The sequence below is a fragment of the Natator depressus genome, chromosome 5, assembly GCF_965152275.1.
Source record: "Natator depressus isolate rNatDep1 chromosome 5, rNatDep2.hap1, whole genome shotgun sequence".
Lineage (NCBI taxonomy): Eukaryota > Metazoa > Chordata > Testudines > Cheloniidae > Natator > Natator depressus.
The window spans coordinates 70299274-70319041 of NC_134238.1; the positions used below are offsets into that span (position 1 = coordinate 70299274).

The 19768-nt window shown below is 41.7% G+C and overlaps 1 protein-coding gene across 7 annotated transcripts in view; it reads left to right on the forward strand.

Moving 5' to 3' along the window:
- APC (APC regulator of Wnt signaling pathway) overlaps nucleotides 1–19768 on the forward strand; it is a 194472-nt gene that overhangs the window by 89807 nt on the left and 84897 nt on the right. For all 7 annotated transcript variants that reach the window (XM_074952956.1, XM_074952957.1, XM_074952955.1 and 4 more), the window contains one exon: nucleotides 13143–13251. In XM_074952956.1, coding sequence (XP_074809057.1) covers nucleotides 13143–13251 — 109 coding nt within the window. The remainder of the gene's footprint in view (nucleotides 1–13142; nucleotides 13252–19768) is intronic.

Consider the following 19768-nt stretch of genomic DNA (forward strand, 5'->3'; position numbering starts at 1 on the left):
CTCTATTCAAGCCTAAGTTAATTGTATCCAATTTGCAAATGAATTCCAATTCAGCAGTTTCTCGCTGGAGTCTGGATTTGAAGTTTTTTTTGTTGTAAAATAGCGACTTTCATGTCTGTAATCGCGTGACCAGAGAGATTGAAGTGTTCTCCGACTGGTTTATGAATGTTATAATTCTTGACATCTGATTTGTGTCCATTTACTCTTTTACGTAGAGACTGTCCAGTTTGACCAATGTACATGGCAGAGGGGCATTGCTGGCATATGATGGCATATATCACATTGGTGGATGTGCAGGTGAACGAGCCTCTGATAGTGTGGCTGATGTTATTAGGCCCTGTGATGGTGTCCCCTGAATAGATATGTGGGCACAGTTGGCAACGGGCTTTGTTGCAAGGATAGGTTCCTGGGTTAGTGGTTCTGTTGTGTGCTATGTGGTTGCTGGTGAGTATTTGCTTCAGGTTGGGGGGCTGTCTGTAGGCAAGGACTGGCCTGTCTCCCAAGATTTGTGAGAGTGTTGGGTCATCCTTCAGGATAGGTTGTAGATCCTTAATAATGCGTTGGAGGGGTTTTAGTTGGGGGCTGAAGATGACGGCTAGTGGCGTTCTGTTATTTTCTTTGTTGGGCCTGTCCTGTAGTAGGTGACTTCTGGGAACTCTTCTGGCTCTATCAATCTGTTTCTTCACTTCCGCAGGTGAGTATTGTAGTTGTAAGAATGCTTGATAGAGATCTTGTAGGTGTCTGTCTCTGTCTGAGGGGTTGGAGCAAATGCGGTTGTATCTCAGAGCTTGGCTGTAGACGATGGATTGTGTGGTGTGGTCAGGGTGAAAGCTGGAGGCATGTAGGTAGGAGTAGCGGTCAGTAGGTTTCCGGTATAGGGTGGTGTTTATGTGACCATCGTTTATCAGCACTGTAGTGTCCAGGAAGTGGATCTCTTGTGTGGACTGGACCAGGCTGAGGTTGATGGTGGGATGGAAATTGTTGAAATCATGGTGGAATTCCTCAAGGGCTTCTTTTCCATGGGTCCAGATGATGAAGATGTCATCAATATAGCGCAAGTAGAGTAGGGGCGTTAGGGGACGAGAGCTGAGGAACCGTTGTTCTAAATCAGCCATAAGGAGAGTGGTCACTTTAGATAAGCTATTACCAGCAGGAGAATGAGTTTGTGTGTGGGGGGGGGGGGGTGAGAGAACCTGGATTTGTGCTGGAAATGGCCCAACTTGATTATCATACACATTGTAAGGAGAGTGATCACTTTAGATAAGCTATTACCAGCAGGAGAGTGGGGTGGGAGGAGGTATTTTTTCATGCTTTGTGTGTATATAATAAGATCTTCTACACTTTCCACAGTATGCATCCGATGAAGTGAGCTGTAGCTCACGAAAGCTTATGCTCAAATAAATTGGTTAGTCTCTAAGGTGCCACAAGTTCTCCTTTTCTTTTTGCGAATACAGACTAACACGGCTGTTACTCTGAAATAACTTGTTGTGTTCTTAGAGGTGGTCCCTCTAAGTGTTGAGGCATGCTAGCAGGGTGCTGTGTGGGTTCATGCTGTAACTGTTCCGTGAATAAGCAGATTCCAGTCTCCAGAGCTGTTTAATCTGGCACTTTTCATGAGCATTACATTTTTAATAAAGAAAAAAGAAGAGGTGGAGGCTTGGAAGTGAATTTAACGCACTTCTCAAAATGGCCAGATGAATTATAGATTAACAGATTTGTTTTATCTCTTATCTTTGTACCTCCTATATTTAAATAGGTATCTGGCACATTTTTTATGTTTCATAGAACTATTTTGTTCTACTTCCTTTAAGTTAAATCTCCATGTAGTTTTTAAAGTAGTATATTACTACTGCAATATTTTTTTCAGATATACTAGTTCTGTTTTTTTACATTGACATCAATAAAATATTGAAAAGCATTTAATTTCAGAGGCTGGAAGTTTATTTCATGTCAATAGAAGCGTTTCTAGGGATTAATATTTTGTGATGTCCAAAGCCTCACATTTCAAATAATCATATCATAGAACTGGAAGAAACCTCGAAAGGTCATCTAGTCCAGTCCCCTGCACTCATGGCAGGACTAAGTATTATCTAGACCATTCTTGACAGGTGTTTGTCTAACCTGCTCTTAAAAATCTCCAATGATGGAGACTCCACAACCTCCCTCGGCAATTTATTCCAGTGCTTAACCACCCCCTAACAGTTAGGAAGTTTATCCTAATGTCCAACCTAAACCTCCCTTGCTGCAATTTAAGCCCATTGCTTCTTGTCCTATCCTCAGAGGTTAAGAAAATAAATTTTTCTTCTTCCTTCTTGTAACAACCTTTTATATACTTGAAAACTGTTATCATGTCCCCTCTGTCTTCTCTGTTCCAGACTGAACAAACCCAGTTTTTTCAATCTTCCCTCATAGGCCATGTTTTCTAGACCTAAATTCTTTTTGTTGCTCTTCTCTGGACTCTCTCCAGTTTGTCCACATCCTTCCTGAAATGTGGTGCCCAGAACTGCACACAATACTCCAGATGAGGCCTAATCAGCGCGGAGTAGAGTGGAAGAATTACTTCTCGTGTCTTGATTACAACACTCCTGCTAATATATCCCAGAAGGATGTTCGCTTTTTTTGCAACAGCGTTGTGCTGTTGACTCATATTTAGCTTGTGGTCCACAATGACCCCCAGATCCCTTTCCACAGTACTCCTTCCTAATCAGTCATTTCCCATTTTGTATGTGTACAACTAATCGTTCTTCATGTGATTGCTCATGTGTATTCCACAATAGGTGTGTGTGCTCGCCATGTGCACCAGTGCCGGAAGTTTTTCCCCTAGCAGTACTTGTAGGGGGAGCACCCCAGCGACCCTTGGAGTGGCACCTCCATGGCGTGGTGTAAGGAGAGCTGCATGCTCCCCCCACCCTCAGTTCCTTCTTGCCGCCAATGAAGATGCAACGGAACTGTGTTGCTCCAGCTTTGCTGTAGCTCATCCCCAGAACTTTTCATTCGTTCAGTGCTAGTACCTGTAGTTAGTTAGCTGTTACAGTTAGTTCATTTAGTTAGAGTACCCGGGCCGGGGCATGCCCAGCGTCTCGCGTTGTAAGGCGTGCGACACTTGTAGGCGATCTATACCAAGGAGTGATCCGCATGCAGGTTGTCTACGCTGTTTGGGTGAGACCCATATCAGTGATCATTGCGAAATTTGCAAGTCGTTTAAACCTCGGACTAAGAGAGAAAGAGACATTAGGCTCCAGGCCATTCTCATGGAGTCGGTGCTGACCCCAGCTCTGGCGCGCTGCTCTGAGTCAGCACCAGGCACCGCCGCATCGCTCTGCAGCGACCTCCCAGTGCCTTCGACTAGTCAGCACCGCTCCCCGTCTATGGGGCATAAGAAGGCTAAGAAAGTGCCTTCTTCACAGCAGCACTGAGGTAAACCAGGGGCAGAGACTAGACCCATGTTGGGCAATCCTCAGTCCCCCTGGCCTCTAGGCCTCCGACTCATGTTGAGCAGAGTAGCCCAGCCGCGTCGGACTAGGCCTTCCCAGATGTCTGGATGCCGTCCACGCCGGTGAAAACTGAAACGAAGTCATTAAGCACCTCTGCCATTTTCACATTTTCTGTGGTTATGTGAGTAGTGGTGCAAATGTAATATATAAAACAGGGATAGGCAACCTATGGCAGGAGTGCCAAAGGCGGCATGCAAGCTGATTTTCAGTGGCACTCACACTGCCCAAGTCGTGGCCACCTGTCTGGGGAGCTCTGCATTTTAATTTAATTTTAAATGAAGCTTTTAAAACATTTTAAAAACCTTATTTACTTTACATACAACAAGAGTTTAGTTATATATTATAGACTTACAGAAAGAGACCTTCTAAAAACGTTAAAATGTATTACTGGCACGCGAAACCTTAAATTAGAGTGAATAAATGAAGACTCGGCACACCACTTCTGAAAGGTTGCCGACTCCTGATATAAAAGCACGAAATAAAGTCTACCTTACATGATCTTTGTGTGTAGAGTATAGTTTTTATGTTCAAATGTGCTTTTTTGCCACAAGTGTAGAACTCTTATGGTATCAAGTGCATAATCAAGAATTTCAACTGCATTGGTAAATTTTATACATAAAGTATGAGGCTTAATTTTGACAATGATTTCTTGCTCAGAAGATCACATCCAAATAATAGCAAAACGTTCTTTAAAATGTGAAGCTAACTTGATGGCAGCCCATTGGCCTATTAAATGAGTTCTTGGCTTTTGATGCACTTGTCCTGTTTATGCAGAGATTAGACAGGTAGAGAAATGATGTGCGCTTGCAGCTGTTCTGTATCTTCTGTAGCATTACATGCTGCTTGCTTCATAGACCGTGCAAGGTATTACTAGTAAAGTCTCATTAACTTTTGCCTCTGAATCAAAGAGGATCATGTAATTATTTTACCATTTTTGAGAGAGAACAATAAAGGGGGAACAAAACTGTTTCTAGTATCTGAAATATTTTTAGAGATTTCCCTTACCTCCGTTGATGTTTAATCCATAATATAATTTTGGGATTTCAAAAGTTTACTGGGCAAGACATTCAAAAATGCTTCAGTACATCAAAACCTTTAAAATATGGGGCAAATACTAGAAGTCATTTAAGCTAACTTGTTGTTTTAACAACCTGTGTGCACTATTTGATGTCTGCATTTTAGCGTATAGAATTCCAAATCTTTTTTGAACCATCTTTTAGGATTTAAGGGGATACAGCTACTACTTGTGTAGGAGCTGTTTTTCTCCCTGTACATCATCTTTATTCTCTCCTTTATTCTGTTTGGGCGTTAGCTTCCCTTTTTTGCTTTCCATCATTTGTTTTGTTAATCTTTCTTTCTTGTCAATAAGAAACATCAGTGGATAAATCTTCAAGCAGATACTAAAAACATTATATCTTCTACACACACATTTTTTACTACAAGTAATTTGATGTCTGTAGACCGAATCAGGTAATCTTTTTGTTTGCATTCTTAATGTATCTATAGTCAGCAGTAGTTGAGAATTATCTGAATCCCACTTGCAGAAAATTTTTTTACAAATAAAAATTGCTTTTAAAGACAGAATTAATTGTACCTTTGTAGATCTCACTTCACAACTGTCACCTCTGTTCCTTCCTGCAACACTAGAATAAGTACCCTCTTTTGTCTTTTCCTCACTAATACGAGTATAAAACCTGTCTGTCTAAATATGTAGTCTTATCTATCTTCATATTATTGTGTTGTTGTGTGAGCAATTCTGGTTTAGCTTAACTGAAACTACAACAGTGTGATATGGAAAGAGATTTCATCAGGTTCATGTTTAAATATATTCAGCGCCCCAGTCTTTTGGGTCTAAAATGAGGGGAAAACAGCTAGGTGAATAGTGTGCTGCACGTTAATCTATTTTAAGACTAATATGGCTGTCATTAAGGTTACAGTTCATTTTTGGTGGATGTCTTTATGCTAGATTTGGGAATTCCAGATAATCCTTGTTATATAGGCCATTAAAAAAGATCCAAAATAACTAGGCTCCTGTTGTTTTCTCAGATATTTTAAAGCTTGCCATTTCCATAGTAGGTATTGTTCTCAGTTTCACCAAAGTATCCATGAATTAGATGGATTAGAAAACAACCGCAGGAGATAGTTTAGGGAATTAATAATGTGATCTAGATACCATTGCAAAGCTTCCATTCTGAGTCCAGTTAAGGTAACTTGTGGCTAAGGTGCTTTCTGTAATTAATATTGAGTTTGTCAGCAAAGCAGGTTTTAAACAGTTTGCCAGTGTGGTGAATACCAAGCATAACTATTTTAAAACATAGGTTGAACACTGTTCTAAATTAGTCCTTAGGCTTGGAAGCTTAATCAGGTCCAGGTCAGCATGGAAACATTGGCAGGGTAGTAGAAGGAGCTTGTACTACTGCTATCTGTTCGGTTTAAAAACATTTGTTTATGGTAGTGCGCGCACTGTGCTTGACAAAGATTCAAGAAGGAACATGGGTCCTGTCCAGGGAGTTCACAATCTAAGGACAGAGAGAGAAAGACACAGGCTAGGGAAAGGAAAATAACAGGCAATTTAATATGTTAACGTCCTATCCTATTGTTAAATAGCTGACTTCAGTTCTCAGGCTTTTCAGTCCAGTACCTTTTTATGAATACTGTATTCACTTAATGCTTTAAAATAAATCACCTGGAGAGTTTTTTGTCCAGTTGTCTAGATATACTGAAACGTTAAGTAGTGAATTCTGAATAGTTGCTTTATTAGGGAAGGTTATATCCATTACTATTGGGATAAAGTTAACAATATGTCAGTGGTTCCCAAACTGGGGTTCGCAAAATGTTACAGGTTGTTCTCTGGAAAAAATTCCCTAATGGCGGACAGAGTTGTCCCTAGGGACCCCAGGTAGCATGGGGCCAGCAGCCCAGAGCCCCTGGACTTCCAAGAGCTAAGCAAATCAAAGCAAGCATATCTATCACACTGAGGAAATTTAAACTTCAAGACTCCTTATAAGAAATGGAACGGGAGGTGGATATTTTTTGCTGTTTTTAAAATTAAATAGGCAGCTAGTATTGTTTTTAAAATTATTATGAAGAACAAGTTTAAGCTTTGTTGTAATGTGCGTTGTTTGCCTGGACTGCTCCAGACCTGAATGCTTGTATAGGAGGAACTCTTTGAGTTGGCTTCTTAAATACCTTCATGCTGTTTCACATCTGATACTCCTGGATGAAACATAGGAGCCTTGTCTTATAACAGGCTTATTCAAAGTGATACAAGCTACAAAAGTGAGATCTTGGATGAGTGGTGCCATTTGCATAATGTAATAAAATACTGTAACGATAAATAATAATTAATAATAAATAGTGGGTAATCATGGCATAAAAACAATTTTTTTTATTTCCAAGATCACTGCTTTTATAATTTATACTCAGGTAAAGGAGAAAATACCTGGAAACATTCATTTTTAGAGGGGGTTCGCAAAACTTGATATTTTAGTGAAAGGGGTTCACTGGTTGTTAAAGTTTGGGAATCACTGCAATATGTTTATAGGAACTTAGATTGAGAAAACCCTACCTATTGGAGCAATGATTCATCTGAAATGTATACTAGACAGATTTACTTGGACCTACAGTTACCTTTTTCCTTTTCTCTAATGTCTGTCAAAGAGCAATATGAGCATTTCAGAAGGGAAGAGTAATAACAGGAGAGACTTTTAGAAGAAACTATCGGTAGTAGATTTTCAGAAGAGACTGATCTCAGTGGAGGTTTGTATCGAAGTGGGATCTGCCTGTATGGATCTAGTTGTAGGATTAGGGCCTTGAAATTATTATTTTTGTATGCCTGTACCATATAATAACTATAGGGAATTGCAGTAAAGAAAATAGTCACACTTTATATTGCAATAAAATTATATTTCATAAAAAGAATAATAAAGAGAACTTAATAAATGGGTGATCAGTTTTATAGATTGTGCTTATAACCATCTATAACACATACTACTCATGTTTTGTAACATGCTTGTAAATATCTATAATTTATTAACTCATTATAAATACTTATAAATGTAAAAGAAATGGTCTGTAATCACCATTTAATCAATTTATTTCATTTTGAATCCATCATTTGGAATGGGAGAGAGGAGACAACAGGATAGTACAGAGACAGCAAATATTTTGGGGACTTTGCTATAATGGAGGATTGAGGTATATAGATATTCCTTTAGTGCTAGTATCTTATTTTTTAAAAAGGTAATTAGTTTGCTACATTGGGAGAAGTATACCACCAAAAAGAGAAAATAAAATGGTCTCAAATGGATTGCACAGGATGTAAATTAGCACAGATCTAATAATACTTACCTTTCATATAATGCTTCTCATCTGTGGATTTCACCGTGCTTTTACAAAGAAAGAGAGGTATTCTACTTCCATTTTACAGTGGAACTTAAGGCACAGAGCATTTCCAATGATTTGCCAAAAGTCACACAGCAGAGCCAGGGACAGAAGAACAGAACACAGGTCTCTGAACTTCTCGTTCAGTTCCTTCATCACCAAGTCTCATCTTTTCAATTTGACACTTTATGTATATATCAAGGTTTACTGTGTATTTGCTGCCATATTTATAATTAAGGCTAGGTTTTAGTCACGGGTATTTTTAGTAAAAGTTATGGACAGTTCAGGGGCAGTAAACAAAAATTTACAACCCATGACCTGTTCATGACTTATCATAGAATCATAGAATATCAGGGTTGGAAGGGACCTCAGGAGGTCATCTAGTCCAACCCCCTGCTCAAAGCAGGACCAATCCCCAATCAAATCATCCCAGCCAGGGCTTTGTCAAGCCTGACCTTAAAAACTTCCAAGGAAGGAGATTCCACCACCTCCCTAGGTAACGCATTCCAGTGTTTCACCACCCTCCTAGTGAAAACGTTTTTCCTAATATCCAACCTAAACCTCCCCCACTGCAACTTGAGACCATTACTCCTTGTCCTGTCCTCTTCTACCACTGAGAATAGTCTAGAACCATCCTCTCTGGAACCACCTCTCAGGTAGTTGAAAGCAGCTATCAAATCCCCCCTCATTCTTCTCTTCCGTAGACTAAACATTCCCAGTTCCCTCAGCCTCTCCTCATAAGTCATGTGTTCCAGACCCCTAATCATTTTTGTTGCCCTTTGCTGGACTCTCTCCAATTTATCCACATCCTTCTTGTAGTGTGGGGCCCAAAACTGGACACAATACTCCAGATGAGGCCTCACCAATGTCGAATAGAGGGGAATGATCACGTCCCTCGATCTGCTCACTATGCCCCTACTTATACATCCCAAAATGCCATTGGCCTTCTTAGCAACAATGGCACACTGCTGACTCATATCCAGCTTCTCGTCCACTGTAACCCCTAGGTCCTTTTCCGCAGAACTGCTGCCTAGCCATTCGGTCCCTAGTCTGTAGCGGTGCTTTGGGTTCTTCCGTCCTAAGTGCAGGACTCTGCACTTGTCCTTATTGAACCTCATCAGGTTTCTTTTGGCCCAATCCTCCAATTTGCCTAGGTCCCTCTGTATCCTATCCCTGCCCTCCAGCGTATCTACCACTCCTCCCAGTTTAGTATCATCCGCAAATTTGCTGGGAGTACAATCCACACCATCCTCCAGATCATTTATGAAGATATTGAACAAAACCGGCCCCAGGACCGACCCCTGGGGCACTCCACTTGACACCGGCTGCCAACTAGACATGGAGCCATTGATCACTACCCGTTGAGCCCGACAATCTAGCCAACTTTCTACCCACCTTATAGTGCATTCATCCAGCCCATACTACTTTAACTTGCTGGCAAGAATACTGTGGGAGACCGTGTCAAAAGCTTTGCTAAAGTCAAGAAACAATACATCCACTGCTTTCCCTTCATCCACAGAATCAGTAATCTCATCATAGAAGGCGATTAGATTAGTCAGGCATGACCTTCCCTTGGTGAATCCATGCTGACTGTTCCTGATCACTTTACTCTCGTGTAAGTGCTTCAGGATTGATTCCTTGAGGACCTGCTCCATGATTTTTCCAGGGACTGAGGTGAGGCTGACTGGCCTGTAGTTCCCAGGATCCTCCTTCTTCCCTTTTTTAAAGATTGGCACTACATTAGCCTTTTTCCAGTCATCCGGGACTTCCCCCGTTCGCCACGAGTTTTCAAAGATAATGGCCAATGGCTCTGCAATCACATCCGCCAATTCCTTTAGCACTCTCGGATGCAACTCGTCCGGCCCCATGGACTTGTGCGCGTCCAGCTTTTCTAAATAGTCGCTAACCACCTCTTTCTCCACAGAGGGCTGGCCATCTACTCCCCATGTTGCGATGCCCAGTGCAGCAGTCTGGGAGCTGACCTTGTTCGTGAAGACAGAGGCAAAAAAAGCATTGAGTACATTAGCTTTTTCCACATCCTTTGTCACTAGGTTGCCTCCCTCATTCAGTAAGGGGCCCACACTTTCCTTGGCTTTCTTCTTGTTGCCAACATACCTGAAGAAACCCTTCTTGTTACTCTTGACATCTCTTGCTAGCTGCAGCTCCAGGTGCGATTTGGCCCTCCTGATTTCATTCCTACATGCCCAAGCAATATTTTTATACTCATCCCTGGTCATATGTCCAACTTTCCACTTCTTGTAAGCTTCTTTTTTATGTTTAAGATCCGCTAGGATTTCACCGTTAAGCCAAGCTGGTCGCCTGCCATATTTACTATTCTTTCGACTCATCGGGATGGTTTGTCCCTGTAACCTCAACAGGGATTCCTTGAAATACAGCCAGCTCTCCTGGACTCCTTTCCCCTTCATGTTAGTCCCCCAGGGGATCCTACCCATCCGTTCCCTGAGGGAGTTGAAGTCTGCTTTCCTGAAGTCCAGGGTCCGTATCCTGGTGCGAACCTTTCTTCCCTGTGTCAGGATCCTGAACTTGACCAACTCATGGTCACTGCCCCCCAGATTGCCATCCACTTTTGCTTCCCCCACTAATTCTTCCCTGTTTGTGAGCAGCAGGTCAAGAAAAGCTCCCCCCCAGTTGGCTCGTCTAGCACTTGCACCAGGAAATTGTCCCCTACGCTTTCCAAAAACTTCCTGGATTGTCTATGCACCGCTGTATTGCTCTCCCAGCAGATATCAGGAAAATTAAAGTCACCCATGAGAACCAGGGCGTGCGATCTAGTAGCTTCTGCGAGTTGCCGGAAGAAAGCCTCATCCACCTCATCCCCCTGATCCGGTGGTCTATAGCAGACTCCCACCACTATATCACTCTTGTTGCTCACACTTCTAAACCTAATCCATAGACACTCAGGTTCTTCTGCAGTTTCGTACCGGAGCTCTGAGCAGTCATACTGCTCCCTTACATACAATGCTATTCCCCCACCTTTTCTGCCCTGCCTGTCCTTCCTGAACAGTTTATAACCATCCATGACAGTACTCCAGTCATGTGAGTTATCCCACCAAGTCTCTGTTATTCCAATCACGTCATAATTCCTTGACATCACCAGGACCTCCAGTTCTCCCTGCTTGTTTCCAAGGCTTTGTGCATTCGTATATAAGCACTTGAGATAACCTGCTGATCGCCCCTCATTCTCAGTATGAGGCAGGAGCCCTCCCCTCACAGACGTTCCTGCCTGTGTTTCCTCCCGGTATCCCGCTTTCCCACTTACCTCAGGGCTTTGGTCTCCTTCCCCTGGTGAACCTAGTTTAAAGCCCTCCTCACTAGGTTAGCCAGCCTGCTCGCAAAGATGCTCTTCCCTCTCTTCGTAAGATGGAGCCCGTCTCTGCCCAGCACTCCTCCTTCATGGAACATCATCCCATGGTCAAAAAATCCAAAGCCTTCTCTCCGACACCACCTGCGTAGCCATTCATTGACTTTCACGATTTGACGGTCCCTACCCAGGCCTTTTCCTTCCACGGGGAGGATGGACGAGAACACCACTTGCGCCTCAAACTCCTTTATCCTTCTTCCCAGGGCCATGTAGTCCGCAGTGATCCACTCAAGGTCATTCTTGGCAGTATCATTGGTGCCCACGTGGAGAAGCAGGAAGGGGTAGCGATCCGAGGGCTTGATGAGTCTCGGCAGTCTCTCCGTCACATCGCAAATCTTAGCCCCTGGCAAGCAGCAGACTTCTCGGTTTTCCCGGTCAGGGCGGCAGATAGATGACTCAGTCCCCCGGAGGAGAGAGTCCCCGACCACCACCACCCGCCTCCTTCTCTTGGGAGTGGTGGTCGTGGAACCCCCAACCTCAGGATATCGCATCTCATGCCTTCCAACCAGCGGAGTCTCCTTCTGCTTTCTCCCCCCAGACATATCGTCTGGTCCACTCTCTGCAATGGTACCTGTGGAGAGAACATGAAAGCGGTTAGTTACCTGTGTCTGCGTTGCTGGAACCTGGACATTCCCCCTTCTTCTTCTGGAGGTCACATGTTGCCAAGCTTCTTCACTGGCCTCTTGGCTCCGCTGTGCAACCTGCTCTAAATCTTTAGAGCTTTGCGCCCGTAGAAGCATATCCTGACTTTTGTCCAGAAAATCCTCAGATTCTCGTATGCAACGCAGGGTCGTTATCTGTTGCTCCAGACCTTCAATCTTCTCTTCCAATATGGAGACCAGCTTGCACTTTGTACAGACAAAGTTGCTTCTGTCCTGTGGAAGAAAGACAAACATTGCACATCCAGTGCAGGTCACAACATCTGAACCCCCCCCCTTCCATATCACTTTCCTACTATGAGCTTCCTCAGAGAAGTTGACAAGATGTAAGCCTCACTGGGCTCACTCCAGGCGAACTCCCAGGCAAACTACTGCTGTGTGCTGCTTAGCTGGTTCGCCGCCGCTCAGCTGGTTCGCGAAGCTCTGGCTATTTTTAAACAGCCAGGCTTCCCTGAAACAGACAGACAGCCCCAATGCCCACCCCCTGCAGCCTACCAGCCAGTCAGCACTCGCTCAGGCTCTCACACTGCCCTCCCAGCAAACACACACTCGGATACTTACTCAGCAAACACGCACTCGGATACTCACCAATCCCAGGCAAACTCCTGCTGTGTGCTGCTCTACTTCTACTATATATCCCTGACTAAATCTTGTGGGGGCTGGCCTGGGGGTGCTGCAGGACTCGGGGAGAGGGAGGACGGCCCAGGACCCCCACTGGTGCTGGAGGGGTGCAGGTGGCAATGCACAGCCCAGGACCCCCGCTGGTGCTGGGGGTGGGGGGTTTGACTGGGCCGGCAGGCTCCCTACTTGGCGCCACGCTTCCCAGGAAGCGGGGACGTCCACCTTGCTCAGCTCCTAGGCGGAGGTGTAGCCAGGCAGCTCTGCGCACTGCCTCTGCTGAGAGCGCCGGCTTCGCAGCTACCATTGCTGGGAACCGCGGCCAAAGGGAGCGGCGGGGGGCGGTGCCTGCACGCTGAGGGAGCGCGCAGAGCTGCATGGCCATGTCTCCGCCCAGGAGCTGAGCCAGACGGATGTCGCCACTCCTGGGGAGCTCCCCGAGGCAAGCACCTCCCAGAGCCTGCCACATCCCTGAGGTGCCCCCGGGCCAGGCGTACCGGCTGCTGCAGAAGTCACAGGGTCACGGAAAGTCACAGAATCCATGACAAACTCGCAACCTTATTTATAATTGTTAATGGAAACTTACTGATTTTGTTTTTTTAATAGATCTCTATTGCTGGCTGAGCTTGAAAAGGAAGAGAAAGAAAAGGACTGGTATTATGCTCAGCTTCAGAACCTGACTAAGAGGATAGATAGTCTCCCTCTTACTGAAAATGTAAGTATCTACCATAGCAGCTTATTGTCTCATGTAACTGGTGCTGTGATGTGTATTTTGATGCTCTGTATATTTTATAAACTAGTTAAAATTCTTTTTTTGTGAAAAGAGTGTTTCCTATGCTCCAAATAAATATCAAATATTCTGTTTAAATAATATAATTGCACCAATACCAGGAATTGCCTGCTTTCAGATGTCATTTTACAAGGAAAAATCCATGCAAGAAGTCCCCCTCATAGGGAGGAACATGGTGAAATCTCATGCTGTGTTAATTAAAATATGCTATTTTTACTCTTTTGACGTTCTACATCAAAGTCCTTAATTTCTAGCAGCTTCATAATTTTCTTTAACTTTGAGAAGCAATGTTATGTTAGCCAAAGATACAACTTCAATAGTGAAATATGGGTATAGATTTTGCAGATGCAGCTGACCCTCTGGGCCTTCGCTTTGTCACCTGCAGCACCATAAATGGGAATGAAAAAAATACTACAGCAACGCTGACTTTTTTACTATGAATAATTAAGGCTGAGGACTTTAGCAGGAAACATGTATTGTATTAATAAACTTTTCTGAAACAGTTCTAACAGTAAATATGTAAGGGTAAAGACACACGTCATATTATGCCAATTGTATCACATTTGAACAAAACAGTTTTGAATCATAGAAATGTAGGTCAGAAAGGGACCTCAAGAGGTCACCTAGTCCAGACCGCTGCACTGAAGCCGGACCAAATATATCTAGACTATCCCTGACAGGTATTTGTCTGACTTTTTCTCAAAAATCTCCAGTGACAGGAATTCCACAACCTTCCTTGGAAGCCTGTTCCAATGTTTAGCTATCTTTATAGATAGAAAGTTTTTCCTTCTGTCTAACCTAAATCTCCCTTACTGCAGAATAAGCCCATTACTTCTTGTCCTACCTTCAGTGGACATGGAGAACAATTGATCACCGTCCTTATTATAATAGCCCTTAACATATATGAAGACTGTTATCAGTTCCCCCCCCTTAGTCCTCTTTTCTCAATCTTAAACATGCCTAGTTTTTTTAATCTTTCTTCGTAGGTCATGTTTTCTAAACATTTTATCATTTCTATAGCTCTCCTCTGGACTTTCTCCAATTTGTCCACATCTTTCTTAAAGTATGGAACCCAGAACTGGAGACAGTATTGCAGCTGAGGCTTCACCAGGGCTGAGTAGATCAGTGGAGTTACCTCCTGTGTGTTACATTCGACACTCCAGTTGATACACCCTAGAATGTTAGTCTTTTTTTGCAGCTTCATCACATATTGACTCATATTCAATTTGTGATCCACAAGAATGCCCAGATCCCTTTCAGCAATACTACTGCATAGCCTAGTGGTCCCCAAACGGTGGGGCTCACCCCTGTAGGAAGCACAGAGGAATATTCAATGGGGTGCAGCAGGGCTTGGGCCAGCCCCTATGTGGGGGAGGGGAGGGAGCACCATCCAGCCCCTCTCTGCTCCCAGCTCCACCCTGGCCTGAGCCTCGGCTGACAGCCATGGCCCCGCTCCTGGTCCAGGCCCCAGCTGCAGCCCCGCTCCTGGACGCAGCTGCAGCTTGAACTGTAGTCCCTGACCCCCACTCCTGGCCCCAGCTACCAACCGCAGCTCCCTGTGGGGCACGGAGAGGTTCCATTATGGGTAAGGAGGGTCACGACACAAAAAGTTTGGGGACCACTGACATAGCCAGTTTTATTCCCTATTTTGTGTTTTCCTTCCTAAGTGTAGCATTTTGCCCTTTATTGATCTTCATCTTGTTGATTTCAGGCCAATTTTTCAAGGTTGTTTTGAATTCTAATACTGTCTTCCAAAGTGCTTGCAACCTGTCTCTTGGTGTCATGCATATATTTTAAACACAGACTTTTCACTCCATTAGCCAAGTAATTAATGAAAGTATTGAATAGTACCGGACCTAGAACAGACCCCTCTACGACCTCACTAGATGTGTCCTCTCAGTTTGACAATGTACCATTGATAACTACTCTTCTAAACTTTTATTTTTATTGTTCTTATATAAAATGTAAACACATGCACAAGATGGAAATATCCTATAAAAAACAAAATTCAGCATTCATTATTTACAAAACCTGGAAAAAAAACAAAAATGAACAAAAAACCCTGAACCCCCATTCAGGTCATGCAGGAGATCAATTATTTAAGTGACTAAACAGATAAATAAGCGAGACCATAACCTATGAGTATCAGGGACTAATATATACTAAATTGCAAAAGTATGCAATAGCTTCATGTCTGACCAGACATCCTCATATTTCTTCCAAGCATTTCCGTTAGAGAATTAAAATTCTGATACACCGCAGATCAAAAAAGTGCTAGGTAGCTTTATTGCAGGAACTCATCTAGCAGAAATAGATGCCAATAGAATCAAGAAGGAATATCATTCATCACTGAATTCTAAGAGCAGAGGCACATCCATTCTAATGCATAAAAGTATAACTTTTCAATGTATACAGACTTATCTGAGCCTGAAGGAAGATGCATTCTTCTTGAAGGCTGTATCAATTTCAAAAAGCTAATTTTAGGAAGCATTAACAATCTAAGTGGAGGTAATTCTGAATTTTTCAAAAACACTGCAGACATTCTTTCTAATAAAAAAGACAGTCCTGTAATGCTGGGAAGCAATTGGAATACTATGCTAGATAGGCATCTGGACAAATCCAATTACAAAGCACAATAGGCCAACCCTCATTATTAATGAATTAACTTGATTTAAAATATATTTTGAAACTGAGACACCCCCAGGAGCATGACTATACATATTTCTCCATAGTACATTCGTCTTACTCCAGAACTGACATTTTTCTTGTGTACTCAGAACTGATTCCGGCATGCCTAGAAGCAACTATTGATAATATATTAATTTCATATCATGCTCCAATTATACTTACCATTAGGGCTGTTGATTAATCGCAGTTAACTCACACAATTAACTAAAAAAAATTAACTGCGATTAAAAAAATTAATCGCGAATAATCGCGATTGTTAAACAATACAATACCAATTGAAATTTATTAAATATTTTTGGATGTTTTCTACATTTTCAAATATATTGATTTCTATTACAACACAGAATACAAAGTGTACAGTGCTCACTTTATATTTATTTTTGATCACAAATATTTGCACTGTAAAAATGATAAACAAAAGAAATAGTATTTTTCAATTCACCTCATACAAGTACTGTAGTGCAATCTCTATCATGAAAGTGTAACTTACAAATGTAGATATTTTTGTTACATAACTGCACTTAAAAATAATGTAAAACTTTAGAGCCTACAAGTCCACTCAGTCCTACTTCTTGTTCAGCCAATCACTAAGACAAACAAGTTTGTTTACATTTACAGGAGATACTGCTGCCTGCTTCTTATTTACAATGTCACCTGAAAGTGAGAACAGGCATTCGCATGGCACTTTTGTAGCTGGTGTTGCAAGGTATTTATGTGCCAGATATTCTAAACAGTCATATACCCCTTCATGTTTCAGCCACCATTCTGGAGGACGTGCTTCCATGCTGATGATGAGTGCTAAAAAAAAATAGTGTGTTAATTAAATTTGTGACTGAACTCCTTGGGGGAGAATTGTATGTCCCCTGCTCTGTTTTACTCGTATTCTACCATATATTTCATGTTATAGCAGTCTCAGATGATGACCCAGCACATGTTGTTTGATTTACGAACACTGTCACTGCAGATTTGACAAAACGCAAAGAAGAGAGCAATGTGAGATTTCTAAAAATAGCTATAGCACTCAACCTAAGGTTTAAGAATCTGTTGTGCCATCCAAAATCTGAGAGGGACGAGGTGTGGAGCATGCTTTCAGAAGTCTTTAAAGAGCAACGCTCTGATACGGAAACTACGCTACCCGAACCACCAAAAAAAAAAAAAAAATCCACCTTCTGCTGATGGCATCTGACTCAGATGATGAAAATGAACATGCTTCGGTCTGCTCTGCTTTGGATTGTTATTGAGCAGAACCCATCGTCAGCATGGATGCTTATCCTCTGGAATGGTGGTTGAAGCATGAAGGGACATATGAGTCTTTAGCACATCTGCCACATAAATATCTTGCGACACCGGTTACAACAGTGGCATGTGAACGTCTGTTCACTTTCAGGTGACATTGTAAACAAGAAGCGGGCACCATTATCTCCTGCAAATATAACCAAACTTGTTTATCTGAGCGATTGGCTGAAGCAGGGCTGAGTGGACTTGTTGGCTCTAAAGCTTTACATTGTTTTATTTTTGAATGCAGTTACATTTTGTACATAATTCAACATTTGTAAGTTCAACTTTCATGATAGAGATTGCATTACAGTACTTGTATTGGGTGAATTGAAATATACTATTTCTTTTCTTTTTTTACAGTGCAAATATTTGTATTCAAAAATAAATAGAAAGTGAGCACTGTACACTTTGTATTCTGTGTTGCAACTGAAACCAATATATATGAAAACGTAGAAAACGTTAAATAAATGGTATTCTATCATTGTTTAACAGTGCGATTAATCGCACGGTTAATGTTTTTAATCACACAACCACCCTACTTACAATAGAAGCTGATTATACCTCACTGAAATTTTCTGGGTGCAACCTGAACACTGCTACTAAAAGATGCAAAAACATTTTCCATAGTTGATTCAGTCATCTCTAACATTGTACAAGAAAATATGTACACAGTTCCTCAGCTACCATCTCTTGGGAAACTCTGAAAGCTACTGTAATGGGTGAATGCATAAAGTATGCCACCCAAAAGAAGAGAGCGAGAGACTCAATTTACTAGACTTTCTGTCTAGTAAGTGAGTTTCAGAGAATGCACAAGATTAACCCAAATAATGAAAACCTCCTATGTTCTTTAATCAATACCAAATATAAATATAATGAAAGCTTATCCAGCCAAGTCAAACTGACAGTCAACAGAGTCAAACAAAGATATTATGAATGGGGAGATAAAGCATGTAAGCTGCTTGCCATAAAACTTAGGATGGAACTAGCCAACAACAATATTTCTTCCTTATTACAAGAAGAGGGGAGTGCCATCCTTGAATCAACAGATATAAATAATCAATTTAACCAATTCTATCAAGCTTTATATAAATCAGACAACCAGTTTGACTCTAACACATTTGATCATTTCATTGCAGGCCTACTTTTTAATACCCCACTTCCGAACAATTATTGTTTCTGGACAAAGCTTTCACAAAATAAGAGATTGAACAGGCTACAAAAAAATATGAATTCCAGCAAGGCTCCTGGGATGGATGGCTTTCTGGCAGATTTCTACAAAACATTTTGTAATTAGCATCTTCTGTTCTTTCAAAGGTTTCAGAGTAGCAGCCGTGTTAGTCTGTATTTGCAAAAAGAAAAGGAGTACTTGTGGCACCTTAGAGACTAACAAATTTATTTGAGCATAAGCTTTCGTGAGCTACAGCTCACTTCATCACGAAAGCTTATGCTCAAATAAATTTGTTAGTCTCTAAGGTGCCACAAATACTCCTTTTTGTTCTTTCAAAGGTCTTCATTGAAACATTCCAAAAAAGGAACCATGTCTCATGAAATGAGAACTGCTTTAATTACTTTAATATCAAAGAACAAAAAAGATGGTCACAACTTCCTCCCCATATCTATATTGAACACAGATTGCAAAATAATTGCAAAAATTTTAATGACATGACTGAACACCATCTTCCCATCAATAGACACTCAAATCACAGTAGTTTCATTAAAGCAAGATTAGCTGCTGATAATAGGAGAAAAATCGATCACTTGATCCAGAAAATTTAGATATCAAATGTTACCTCCATAGCCTTATCTCTAGATGTGCAGCAGGCCTTTGAAAAGATTGAATGGCTTTATCTAACGGCTGTCCTAAAAAAAATTCGGATTTGGACCAATATTCCTGAATTGGGTCAGTGTATTATACAACTCTCGTTTCGCTTTAGTATAAATTAATGGAATTATTTCTGCCATACTTCAGCTAAAAAAAAGGGACGTGACTCCTTTTTAATTGCTCTCTTGAACCACTGGCAATGTATTTACTTCAGCACTCAGACAATGAAGGGTTGATTATAAACAGGGAAGAACACAAAATCAGTTTATATTCTGATGACGTTTTTGTACTGTTAAAGAATCCCTTCTCATCAGTCCCGTATAGTTGACATCCTTGGTTTTTACATTAACTGGAATAAATTGCAAGCAATGGATATATGCAAAAGACCAGATCCTTCTCAGTTTCAGCATTTTCCATTTCAGATTTACAAGGAAATAACTTATTTAGGTATTAAGATTTGTCCTAATCTTCCCAAAATTGTTTCTATAAATATGGGCTATATATTAAAAGAAATTTCAAAGGATGTAGAGAGCTGCCATCTCCTCCCTCTATCTTTATTGGGGGAAGAGAAATAGTCAAAATGAATATCTGCCAAAGATTGACTTATATTGTTAGCCTGTTGCCTTGCAAGGTCTCTCCCTCACTCTTTGCTTG